At 40.1% G+C, this 13,262-nt stretch overlaps 2 protein-coding genes and 1 long non-coding RNA gene across 3 annotated transcripts in view; 1 reads left to right on the top strand and 2 right to left on the bottom strand.

Moving 5' to 3' along the window:
* Positions 1 to 1,228, bottom strand: part of rc3h2 (ring finger and CCCH-type domains 2) — a 30,200-nt gene extending 28,972 nt beyond the window's left edge. The window contains exon 1 of the mRNA XM_044333409.1: positions 715 to 1,228. The gene's annotated coding sequence lies outside the window, so the exon portion shown is untranslated. The remainder of the gene's footprint in view (positions 1 to 714) is intronic.
* Positions 1,229 to 4,076: 2,848 nt separating this feature from the next.
* On the bottom strand, positions 4,077 to 8,940 carry LOC122968585 (zinc finger and BTB domain-containing protein 26-like). The gene is given in 3 exon segments (XM_044333940.1): positions 4,077 to 5,507; positions 7,634 to 7,954; positions 8,351 to 8,940. Coding segments are annotated over 2 exon segments (1,617 nt in total). The 5' UTR covers positions 7,943 to 7,954; positions 8,351 to 8,940; the 3' UTR covers positions 4,077 to 4,199.
* Positions 4,650 to 11,798, top strand: LOC122968586. Its single transcript, XR_006398846.1, has 3 exons — positions 4,650 to 4,736; positions 9,821 to 9,894; positions 11,684 to 11,798. It is a non-coding gene; the product is annotated as an uncharacterized LOC122968586 (long non-coding RNA).
* The last annotated feature ends 1,464 nt before the right edge of the window (positions 11,799 to 13,262 follow it).

Raw genomic sequence — 13,262 nt, 5'->3', positions numbered from 1 at the left:
AGTTATGCAATTTAAGTGAACCATCAGTTTCTTTAAGACTTGGCTCCTATCAGGTTGCTTCCAGTTGCAAATCAGCGGGTTATAGAGTAACCCCTCTGCATGACAGGCTGCTGCACACTTAAACTTTATGATGACAGTGTGGTGCATTTCAGACTGAAGCCTAGAGTAAATAACATTCAACACTTCAGCATGGAAACTGCTCTACTATGGCGCAGGAGGCACTTTGAGAGCAAAAGTGATGCTCCACCATTCAATTCACTTTTGTCAAATTCCTATCACCATGCTTGTGAGGCCTAATAACAAAAACGAACCAGTCTCCATGTTTAAAACAGCATATCAAAAAATCCCATGTTGCTTTACAGCATGCTATGACTGCCTCAACTCTTTCTAGAAACCCTGGTTTGCTTTAGTAGCTGACTGTAAGACACGGGCCCTTAATATCAAGCACAACATGCCTCCTTATGATAATGCATCCAGCACCAGTTGCAGAAACTGATAATGAGCTGGTAGCCGGATAGTTCCAGGTCTAATGATATCATTTCTGAAATCTGTAGCTGCTAACCGATCTCACATTTTCAGCTGAGGAAAACAAAATCAAGTAAACAACCCTAATTAGCCTATAGACAAAATATCAAAAGGTATTGCACGCATCAAACAACATCTCAATTTGAGAAGCAGGAGAAAGTAGCGCGCACCTCTGGATAAGTCACTTACCTCACGCACAACACCAGAGCACCAGAATAAACATATTCATAGACATCCACAGGAGCGCATCAAAATGATTAAAAAAAAATCTTAATCACTTGCAAAACAACCGAAACAGCCAGCCCAGGGAGATAATTCTTGATGCGAAAGGGATGAGGCACTACATTTTAGACCACTGGAGACAGGTCCCTTGGTCCAGTTCTGATCCCCTGCCCCCCTCTCCGAGAGTACATGACGGACACGATCGCTCAGGTACAGTGAGCCACACACCCTCAGCTTGACAAACCAGCGCTGAGAGGAGATGGTGGTATCGCTCCGCCAGTGATGGTGCCCGAACTGCGCCTCAGACTCACTACCGGGCTGTACAGGCAGAGAGCAGCTGCACGGCTACACATCATGCAGGCCAGACCCTGCCTGGGACGCGGTTTCGTTAACCCTCCGATGGATTCGGATGAAAAATGCTCGTGCGTAATTGTCGGAGGAGCGGTGTGTGTGAGGCACTATTTTGATGTTGTGGGCAAGGATAAAAAGAGATGTAAAGTGGCAAGCCGGAACAAGCCGCTTTTCGAGGCGTGGGCTGTCTGGTTTTAAAGGAACAGACCGAAAGGAAGCAGAGCAGCAAGAGGATGCGCCTCGACAAGTGCGCGTATTAAGAGGAAGTTCACACACACATATACACACGAAGTTCCCGCTCGCTTTACTGCAGGAAGAAATAGCATGCCTATAATGAGTTTATGACTTTTTATGTATGATAGATAAATAGAGTATAACCTCCCTCAACCTAACCACAAATAAAAGCGTTCAGCTCCAACTCGTAAATTAAACTATTATTGTCATGAATAGGGTATATTTGAAAGTAACCAAAGTCCGTCTACTGTGAGATATACTGTATTTTCAAATTGTCTTTTCATGACAAAATCATAATAATATCGTAATTAATTATTGTATACTGTATATATTGCTGTTTACCTCACTTTGCTCTGAACAGAGCCTTTTATTAGTTGTTGAGTATACAGTAAATTAAACAAAGGACTATGTTGATTATAGTGACTAGTCTACTGAGAGTGTAATCCTATTAGTTGGATAGCTTCATCCTGTATATTATAATGGACTTAGTCTGGCGTCTCAGTATGTTTTAATAGGACCATTGGCCATATGGCTTTACCTCCACTGTTGATGATTGTGTCATACTGTAGTACTGAATTTCTCTTCACTACTGTAGAGGTGCGCCCACTCATTATGAAGACATAATGTGACACATTGCTACATTGCATTTTGGAGCTGTATGTTATATACTTTCTATATACAGAACCAAAACTGTACAATCAAGTGCCCCTTCTCAGGGGAAGAAAGTTGTGAATGCACTTCTCTCTGCAACGTTTTACTGCAGCCCTGATATTATTGTTGTGATCAGAAACAATCTTAACAAAGATGAGATGCTTTATGGCTTGATGAGTTGTCCCTGCGGCAAGACAGAGGAGGACTGAGTTGATTCTGTAGAAGGATGTACGTGGTCAGCAACATGTAAGACTTGTCATCTGTTGCACTCCAAAATCCCCCCTGTGCACATTGTTGGTGTAGCAAGCTGCTATCTGCATATTTGGCTTGTTGTTGACTCAAAAAAGTGACTTTAGTTTGTGATAGGTACCTGTTTCTGTGTTAAGTGCTGCATACAGCACTTTAAGAATCATATCCGGTTCAAACTCATACTCACTTTGACATTGACTTAAACAGCAATTATTTAATTACTTCATTTGGTTGTTTTTTTATATGTGACTTGCTGTCTGGAGTAGGCAGTTTGCATAATCAGAGAGGTGTCCTTAAAAAAGGGAGCAGTCAGTGTTGCAAACATGGGATCAGGACACCAACACACTCTAACATCATCCTGCACTAAACTGGGGTTAAGGGCCTTGCGCACCTCAGTGGTTATGATGGAAGAAGAAGAAAGTGAACTAGGAAGTGACCTAAGAAAGTGCTGCATCCTTCCTTGCAGCTCACTGCAACATTTGGCCAAATGGTGAGCATGGGTGTATGAAAACTATATTTCCCACTAACATGATGAGTAATTTGACCCCTTGATACAGTCATGACGAAACACATGCATATATACTTGAATGGATTAATTCTTAGAAGACCAAAGTGGAAGATTTTCTCGATGTCCTAACTGCAGATGCACTATGTCAATTTTTACTCATCTTTCCTCCTCATATCCATCTCTTCTTATTCTCTTCCAGCTCTGTTGTCTTTATTCTCCTCATACCTCTTAGTCTCTCATTCATAATGGAGATGCCCTGAATGCCACATTTACTGTTTGTGTCTGTGTGTGTGTGTGTGTTTACGTGCAACTGTGTGTGCATGTGCATTTTTGTATGTGTATTTTGACCTACTTCAGGGAGATACTGAACATCAAATGCTGTTAAAGGGAATTTTGAGAGGATTTGACATCAATGGAGAAATCACATGATCAAACAATGTCAAATTAATATGTATCAGTTTTTGCCTAGACTCTTCTTTCAACATTTCATCACATAAATATATTCACAGATGAGAAATTCAGTTGCAAATAAGGCAGGTATAGGCTTCCATTGTAATGCAAGAGGACAGAAGTGAGTATACTTCACATGCTTGAGTTTATCTTTACCTATAAATATTTTCTGTCTGTCTTCCTTGATCACACACAGAAACACATATACTCATTTCGCACACACACTCATTTCTGTACTGACTACACAGCCCACCATGCATTCATCATTTGTCTGCATACAGACACACATGAATTTCCTGCCCATGGCGTCTCAGATGCCCCAAGGAGGGCAACAACTAGTGTCCCATTCACTGAGATGAGTGACGATGACATTTCTGGGCCGAAAGGAGAAAAGGAGAGACATGAAGGGAAGGAATGGAGTGAGAGAGCATTGAGAGAGCATGGAAACCCTCTCAGCCATGCGGGAGAACCCACTCATTTATAACGTAATGCTCACTGAGCTGCACACAATTTCAGTCGGGTCAAATGGTGAAGCAATAGTTGTCTGTGAACCCCAGCCTCACTGTAATAAAAGGAGTAACACTATATAGTTTTCAAACAGAATTAGCAAACAGGCCAAGAGACAGTATTTTAAAACTGTAAATATTTACATTACATGTTTTAGATTGTCTTATCAAACATTTCTCTCCTATATTCTAGATAGATACATGTACAGTAGCTTATCTTCCTAGTAAAGCAGAAAAACACATTCTGTACACACCATAAAATACAGAACCATTTTATTTTAACACCTCTCTCAGAGGTGTTGAAAACAATGCCCTCTATGTGTTTGCATTCACTATTATACAGTATGTGGCTAATGATATATCATGATGAAACTTGTACATTACATGGTGCAGTTCTTTATTTGGTGTATTGTACCCACTGAGATCAGGAAAACACTGCTGAAGGCAAAGAAGGGCCATTACTACTTATCATTAGCCAGATGTTACAGTGCAAATGCATTGAGTCAGTGATTCTCAGTCTGTATGATGGGAGACACTGCTGTAGCTGTAAGTGAGCTCATCTTTGCTTTGAGGTTTTGCTCCAATGTTAACAAAAAACGTCCATGTGTGACACATATAGCATAGAAACATACAGCCATTAAGATCCAGTATTTAAGACTGATGCTAGAACTGCTACTTCCTCTTCTGTCCAAAGCCTCCTCAAGCACGTTTTGCAAGCTACTCTTACCATGAATGACCTTCAGGTGGCGCCTGAGGCCTGGCTTGTGTGAAAAGTGCACAGCACAGTAGTTACACTTATGGGGCTTATCACCCATGTGCACATTGAGGTGGTCTTGCAGCATGGCCTTCTGCAAAAACGTCTTGTGGCACAGTGGGCATCGGAAATTCTTGACACCAACGTTGACACGGATGTGCAAGGTCAGGTTACTCTTCTGAGAGAAGCTTTTCTCACAGACCAAACACAAGTACTGCCTGTGTTCCTTCAGGTGGCCCATGTAGCTCTCCAGGTGCTGGAAAACTCTGTCACACCTCCGGCACAGGTACGGCCTCTGGACCAATACGCTGTCTGTATCTTCTGTCAACTTGTCTGTAGTAAAATGACTCTTTGACAGATGTGCTCTAGAGAGGCAGAAGAGATTGGAATCCATCAGTTCTCTACCTTCTTGCAATAGATCTGCCAGCGAGAACATTTCTTCCTCTTGTTTTGTCTCTTCCACCTCTTCTTCATCTTGATCCTGGGAGCTGTCCCCCAGTTCTACATGAGGAGCAGGACTACTTATGGTTGGGGAGGATATGTGATCTCTGAAAGCAGTGGCAGGGCATAGCTTACCTTTTAGGGCACCTATAATGTGATGGATTGGGTTGTTTTTGTGAGCAGCCTGGATGTCTCCACCTTCCTCTGACGCCAGGGAGCTGAGTGAACATGCTGTGTCTTCTGATAACTCAATTTTAGCTTTAACCACCTTCTTATCCTCTCTGACCTCCCTCAGTTCTTGACTATCCACTTTGGTTCCTTGGCTAACCTTTAACTTGGACTGAAGCACAGCCGCTCTCCCTTCCTCTGTATTTGCATCCTGGATGCTGTTGCTGGGCTGGACTATATCAATTTCCTCCTGATACTTGAAATTGGTACCTGGCCAGCCGCTGTCTGGCTGCTGGATTTCCTTCTTGTCTGAACATTTCTCTAGTTTCAAGAAAGCCAGGGTGGGACTGAGGTACTGGGAGACGGCCTGGGCGCACTTCTCCACCACCTAGCTCATCCGGAGCGCACTGGCTGCAGTGAGGTAGCTTACCAGTTCTCTTAGAGGGACCTACAGTAATAGATTTGTGATAGAAAACAAGAAAACAAATATAGAAAACACTAAATTAGGCAATAACACAGTACAGGATACATGGCAAACTTCCACATTGGACCTACATTGTGCTACTCTTTCACAAGCTGTAGTCTTGACATTCCATATTTAATCAAATTATTCAGGTCAGACAGCAACCTTAAGAGCATACTTAAACCTGCACTGGTGTTAATAGTAAGGCAAGGCAAGGCAAATTTATATATATATATATATTATATAGCACCTTTCAGACAAAAAGCAATTCAACGTGCTTTACAAGGGCATAGAAATACACTGAAAATAAGACATTAAGAAGAAATTAAGATTGTATTTAAAAGACATTAAAGCAAGAAGACAAAAACAAGCAAATAAATAATTTAAGATTAAAAACAAACATATTTTATTTATTGGAAAGCTGCAGTAAACAATAATGTTTTAAGCCCTGATTTAAATTAGCTGACAGTTTTAGCAGACATCAGGTATTCAGGAAGCTTGTTCCACAGGTGGGGAGCATAGAAACTAGAAGCCAATTCACCTTGCTTGGTTTTGATCCTGGGAACACTGAATAAACCTGTCCCAGATGACCTGATGACATGAACTAGTTTTTCTGTTTCTTGTTTAGACAAAAATCCTTTAATTCTTGCTAGCCTATGTTTTAAGGTGGCGGTAGGCTGATTTTGTAACTGTTTTTATGTGGCTGGAGTCAAGGTGAGCACTGACCTTTAATCTTTCTTCTTTGGGGCCAAAAACAGTTATTTCAGTTTTTTCTGTGTTCAGCTGTAGAGAATTCTGGCACATCCACTCATTGATTTGTTCAATGCACTTATTCAGCAAAAGTAAGGGACTGTAGTCATGTGGTGACACTGTTATGTAGTGTTGTGTGTCATTTGCATAAGTATGGTAGGAGATGTGATAATGTTCTGTAATCTGAGCAAGGGAGAGCATGTAGATATTGAATAGAAGAGGCCCAAGAATGGACCCTTGATGAACTCCACATGTTGTTTTAGTTCGCTCAGATTCATAATTTCCAATAATCCTCATCTTGTAAATATGATTTGAAAAAATTTAGCATAGTGCCAGAAAGTCACACCCACTTTTCCAGTTTGTGAAGCAGTATCTTATGATCATCAGTGTCGAATGCCGCACTGAGATCCAGTAATAACAAAACTGAAATTTTTTGACGCGTCAATGTTCAGATGAATGTAATTTAAGACTTTCACAAGTGCTGTCTTGGTGCTGTGGTGTGGTTGAAATCCAGACTGAAAAGCACCGAAGAAACTGTTTTGCACTGAGAAAATGTTGAGCTACTGAAAAACAACCTTTTCAATGATCTTTCCTAAAAAAGGTAGGTTTGATATGGGTCTGTAGTTGTTTATTACTGAGGCATCCAGATTAGACTTTTAAAAGCAGTGTAATAACTTCAGTCTTCAGGGCCCTTGGAAAAAGGCCTGACTGAAGAGAACAATTGACTATTAGTAGTACATCTGATACTATGCAGTTGAAAACATCCTTAAAGAAGCTTGTAGGCAGAGTGTCAAGGCAGCAAGTAGTAGATCTAAGGTGTTGGACAATTTCTGTCAAGGTTGCATAAACTAGGGGGTAAAAATTTGCCAAAGTATCTTCAGTGGTTTTATGCTGAGACACAGGCAACATAGCCATTTTGGCCCAGATGGAGTTGCAGACTGTTTGTCTTACCCTCAGAATTTTATCTGTGAAAAAAAGATGCAAAGTCATTGCTTGATGGGTAGCAGTTCAGGAGGGACTGATGCTGAGTGGTTTGTCAACGACAGTAAATAAAGTTTGGGCATTATTGTTATTTTTATTATTAAGGATCTCAGAGAAAAAGGTATGGTGAAGTATGTGGAATACATTTTCTTTCACACGTGAGAACAGAACTACAACCACTGAGTGAAGTTTTCTCAGTCATCTGTGACTTTCATATCATTCAACGCCCACTCCTTTGTTGTATGTTCCTCCCTCCTGTTTTGTTATTGTTACTGTTGATGTTCTTTTATCCTGTCATTCTGTTTTGTAGTGTAGTGATGAATTTGGAGATATATTTTGCTCTGTTTTGAAGTTTATGGAAGCAGAAGATCTTATAGCACCTCTAGGAGCCCGGTGTAGCAGGACAGGAGCAGTCTCTTGCCAACCTCCACACTGGAAACTACACCCACACTCATCTCTGCCCAGCCAACGTGGAGCAGGAACTGGTCACATAGGAAGTCTGAGGACGCCGCCAGCACCACTTGGTGACTGTGGAAATGGAGAGGCTGCACAGTGGTGCCTTGTAGACCCCCAAGGAGGAGTGTCACATCACAGAAGCGGTGATGCTCTCTCAGAGCATTCATTTTGCTGAGGATGGAGTCACCGTGGGTGGGGAAGCAAAAGTGCAAGGTTTCAGGGGAACTTGACATGTTGGTCTGCCTCTGTATGATGGAATAATTAGTGCAGGTAGAAGATTTGTCAGAAATGCTGTGGGCTGCATAAACAAGTATTATTCCATATTTGTCTGCAAGTACTATATAGGCAACACTTTTCATAAGTTTTTCTCAAAATGGTTGTGAGTCTATTTCAGTTTCTTAGTTTGTATGAGCCTGAAAGTGTGACTACATTTTTTTAAATCTAATTTGATGAAAGTTTTGGCACTCCTGGTAGATACATTAGGCCTACACACACTGATTTACAACCAAATCACAATCCCCATCCCATGCCATTATCATCATCATGAAAAGGTTTTGGTCTGCAGTTAACCAAAATCAATGCACTGCAGTCAGTAAAATAAGTTAAGGAGACAAGCCACTGACATGATTATCCAGCCCCACCTTTTATTGCAGGCGCCTTCCGTGATGATGGATCCAATGAGAAGCGCAATTCTCCTTGGCTGTAAAACACAATTGCCCATGACATATCAGTGGTTGTTCATGTGACAGTTTAACCACCGTTTAACGTTACCAAAAAAATGTTGACGGTCAGTCAACCCACGTAGAGAGATGTGATGCATGTTTCAGCGGTAACGCAACAGTCACTGGGACTTCCTTCGGCTTTCTGCTGAGGATCTTAAATTTAGGCTGCAGCGTGTGTTGCGCAGGAGCGCATGGTTTAACTAACCCATTCAGTGCCTTAAGGGGGGGGGGGGGGGGGGGGGGTCAGCCGGGTTTTTACCATGGCACTGAGCAGTCTTGAGATCATTATATAAATACGACAATTTACTGGAAAAATCCAGTTCATTAGGGGAAATGGTGTAACGCCCAAAACAAACCGCATGGTGGTGATAACGCTCAGAATATTCATTTTAGTAAACCCCTCAAACACGACACTTAAACTTTGAGAATTGGCTGTCAAAGACGGTTTCATGCGATTTTGTTTTATAAATCTAAATTATCCGTGTAGCTGTACTATATTAATATGATTACATGCATTCTATATTAAATATTTTTCGCTTTATATTTTTCTTTATTGAATCTTTTTCCACATAGACCACATTTGTACATGAACAACTGTAAGGGGCACTCAGTGTCTGTAAGGTTGAGAAACCCCGTGACTGATTTGGAAACTATAAAGAACAGCTGACAGTGCAACAGTCATCAGTTGTAGCAATTTAGTTTGCAGCGTGGCAAAAACAGACACACTAAAGCGGATTCATCTTCCAGTGAAACAGATTAAATATAGATTAAAAGGAAATATCATTTAGAAACACTAATTCAAACAAATTAAAAAAAACAGGACCCATGAATAAGATAAAAATCAATAAGACAGTAGGATAATAAGATGGGGACTGTACTTATGGGTAAAATGAATTGCTAGAGTACAAATTAAGTGATTTTATTGCACATACTGAATGCAGCTCAAACTCCTTATTTAAGGTATCAGAGGTATGTTTGCCTTTTGCCAGACTCTTCTTTAAAAGTGTCTGAGATAGAGAACTGTTGCTCACCCATAATCTTACTGGCTATCATCACATTCAGAGTTCAAAATTTAGTCTTATTTTCAAAAGAATAAGAAAAGTACTTGCAGAAATTAAAATATTCAAACTGAAGTTTGGGCAAAACATATCAACACATTTGTTTTTATTTTCAGCAGAGCTTTTTATGAATATACAGTTGCTGCAGCTGTGTTTATGTAGTTTCTCTGTGGGCGTTTTTGGAAGCCTGTTTTCACTGTATTTGATGTGGAGAACTGAAGTTTTGCCAGCATGATTCTGAACTGTATATCTCTATGAGTCTTGAAAATATGCAGGTTAGTTGTGAAATATATAGTCTTCATAAACATGCACAGTATGTTCTGCATTTCAGCACTGATACGGTGGAGGATGGAGACTGAGGTTGATGGTCCACAGGAACGTCCTGAAGGGAAACAGATGTTGCAAGTGAGTCTATTTTAACTGAACATGATTCAGCTACCCCTTCTGTTTTATAGAGTAATAAGTAATCGTATCAATCACCACAAACGGTGGTCAGCAATAAATAGCTGATAGACTTTTATGACTTATTGTTTTAAAAGAAAAAAAAAAGTCACATACAGATTTTGAACTTGTTTTTCAAATGTTTTATAGCTAAAGAGCAAATGTCCAAAAACCGGCAGCGGTACAAACATCTGTCCTTTTTGGCAGCTGCAGTTGATATCGTGCCTGAGTTGTGCACAAGATGACTGTAAATCCTATTTGCAACATTAACTGTGTTTAGTGATTTTGTTACAAAATGGGCTGCTATCTATCAAATTATTGAGCAATGTATGAAACAGAATCAGCTTTATTGCCAAGTAAGTTGTCGTATTATATACAAGGAAAATAACTTGGTGTTATTTGGTGTGTAGCAGTCAAAAATATGAGTCAAAAATATACACAAAATTAAGAGATCCTTTTTTTTAACTTTTCAAAACAACCATTTCAAAGTGTTTCGCAAACAAGATCAAATAAAACAAAGGAGGAAAACAATCACATACAAAAAACAGTTCAACATACACAAAACAGTTAAAATTAATGATAAAAATAATGGATAACAGTAAAACATGAAAGTAACATATAAAATAACTAACAGATAAAATAATTAAGCAAAAGTCATACGGTAGAAGTAAGTTTTGAGCAATGATTTAAAAGAGGGAAGTTCATTTTTTAGTCTAAGTTCCTCTAGTAAGGTGTTCCAAAGGGTTGGAGCCTTCTTCAGCCTTGACTGGGGAATAGCTAACAGGACCTTATCAGTGGATGTCAGGCTTCATGCCGGTGAGTAATGATTTAGAAGCTCAGCCAGGTTGCTCGGTGCCATTGAGTCCAGGGCCTTAAAGGTCAAAAAAAAATAAATTTGAAAGCAATTCTAAAACGGACAGGCAGCAAGTGAAGGGAAGCTAAAATAGGGGAGATATGATCATGCTTTCATGATTTGGTTAAACTAGTGCAGTGTCCGTTCAAAATGTGCCTGTTTGGAATGGGCTGATTACTTGGCCTCTGGCCACTACTTCAGCACATTAATTAATTACATTAATACAGTTGATGTAAGGTGTGAATGAGTATATACACCAACAACATGAAAGAAACTAACACTCTATTATTCACAGAAGTTATAGCCTAAAATAAAGTGTATCGATCATATTGGGCTCTTAGATTGTTCCTTTTTTCTGTACCTTCAGTTCAGATTTGAGTTGGTATGTTTGCTCTAAAGATTTGTGCTTTGTCTGTAATGGTGCTTCACAATTGCCACGGTCTTGGAACATATGAAACCGCATGATTGAATTGTTTTATCCCCATTCAAGTTAGCCAGAGGGCTAAACCAGAAGTAGCCGGCGAAAGTCACTAGTGCACTTGCTCTATGGGCCCTAAAGATGCGGAAGCAATACAGAGGAAGTTGAACTTTTTTGGCTTCATGCACCACTAAGTAACTTTCATAGGAATGAACTGGACCCCGTCTCTGACGCTGTATCAGGTTCTCTTTATACATCCATGTTTTATGCGCATAACTACAGTCATTGTGTATTGGGCTCTGAGTGCTTCTAAAACGCAGGTGACCTACACTCAACAATGTACCTGAAAGTTTCCTGTGTAGTCACTCACTGCTGATCTGCTAAATGTGCTGCTAATGCTACGCTTTCTGTCTAGACATGGGGTAAGAGTGTCCATTCATGATTAAAAGTTCTGTTTTCACTGTCTACTTTTCTCTTTTTAGAGCACATTTCTCTGACTCGTGTCATGCCTCATCTCTGCTCTCTCCCTGACATGCTGGAGTCAGTTGGAAGAGCCCTGAAGCTCCGCCCTGCCCCTGCACAGAGTGGAGCGGCTGATTGAGAGCTGGTTTATTCAAATTTTATTAATATTAAACGTATGGCGTGTCCAAATTGCACCGAATTCGACACAGTACTCCATTTGTTCCCCAGCCATACACCCGCTAAGTGTGAAGTCAATCCAATGAATCGTTCAAAAGATACGCAAAGGACATACACACAGACATACAAACACACAGACAGAGATTCCTTCCTTTAGTAGATAGATTGCATTTTGGGCACCATGCAGTCATGTTTTGGCCAAGGCATGTTAACACTGCATTACAATAATCTAGCTGAGAAGTGATAAAAGCATGAATCACTCTTTAAAGATCATTAAAATAAATAAAAGATCTAATTCTAGGGATATTTCTCAAGTGGAGAAAACACGACTGAGCAAGCCTTTTAATATGGGTCTTGAGAGTGAGGTTCTAATCTCAAATAAAGCCATGGGTTTTAACAGTGGGTACCACATGCTAAGCCAAAGAGCCAAGAGCAGATAGAACTTGACCATGAGTGTGCTCAGGGCCTATAATCAGGATTTCCATTTTGGAGGAGTTAAACTGAAGAAAATTTTTTGCCATCCAATTCTTAACCACAGCTAGGCAATTATGCAGGGAAGACAACTTAGTTGATGGTTTGCAGGACAAGTATAAAGAGTATTATCAGTGTAGCAATAAAATGAAATATCATGCTGTTTGATAACGTGGCCCATAGGGATTAAATAAAGAGAAAAAAAATTGGTCCTAAAATGGAGCCCTGTGGCACCTCATACATAGACAATGCTTGAGAGAAGGTGAAGCCATCAACAGACTCAACGGATTTGCTGTTGGAAAAATATAAGGAGAACCACTGGAGGGCAGTCACAGAGATACCAACCCATGTTCTCAACCTTTCAATAATAATGCTTTGATCCACCGTGTCAAATGCAGCGCTAAGTTCAAGCAGAACCAGTACTGAGCATTCACCTGCATCAGCCTTCATCAAGATATCACTGTTAACTATTGCAAGGGCCGTCTCTGTGCTGTGTTGCTATCGGAAACCTGATTGGAATTTCTCAAAAATAGTGTTATTGATCAAGACCTCAAACTATTGATTTGAGACAATTTTCTTGAGGATTAGAAAGTGGTTTATAGTTGCCATGGTCAGAGAGATCAGAACCAGGTTTCTTGAGAAGTGGCTGGACACTAGTGGTCTTAACTGAGTTTATGACTGAAAGCAGGCATGGGGCTAAAGTATCTAGCATTCTTGGATGTGTGTGTATCATCAGTCTAATCTATGAAAAAGGTTAAAAAATCTTTCACAATCTGCATTTGAAGTAATAGAGACATCAGTAGAACTAGGGTTGACTAATCAATCAATGTTCTTAAATAAGAAACTAGGCTTGTGCTGGTTGGAGGTGTTGAGCTCTGAAAAATATTTTGCTCTTGCATCTTTAATTTCACTGTGATAAGATTGTAATAAAAAATTCATATGCTCATAGTG

Source organism: Thunnus albacares, chromosome 18 (genome assembly GCF_914725855.1).
Source record: "Thunnus albacares chromosome 18, fThuAlb1.1, whole genome shotgun sequence".
NCBI classification, from domain to species: Eukaryota; Metazoa; Chordata; class Actinopteri; order Scombriformes; family Scombridae; genus Thunnus; species Thunnus albacares.
Note: the sequence above shows the minus strand (reverse complement) of the source record. Positions and strands in the feature narration are given on the sequence as shown.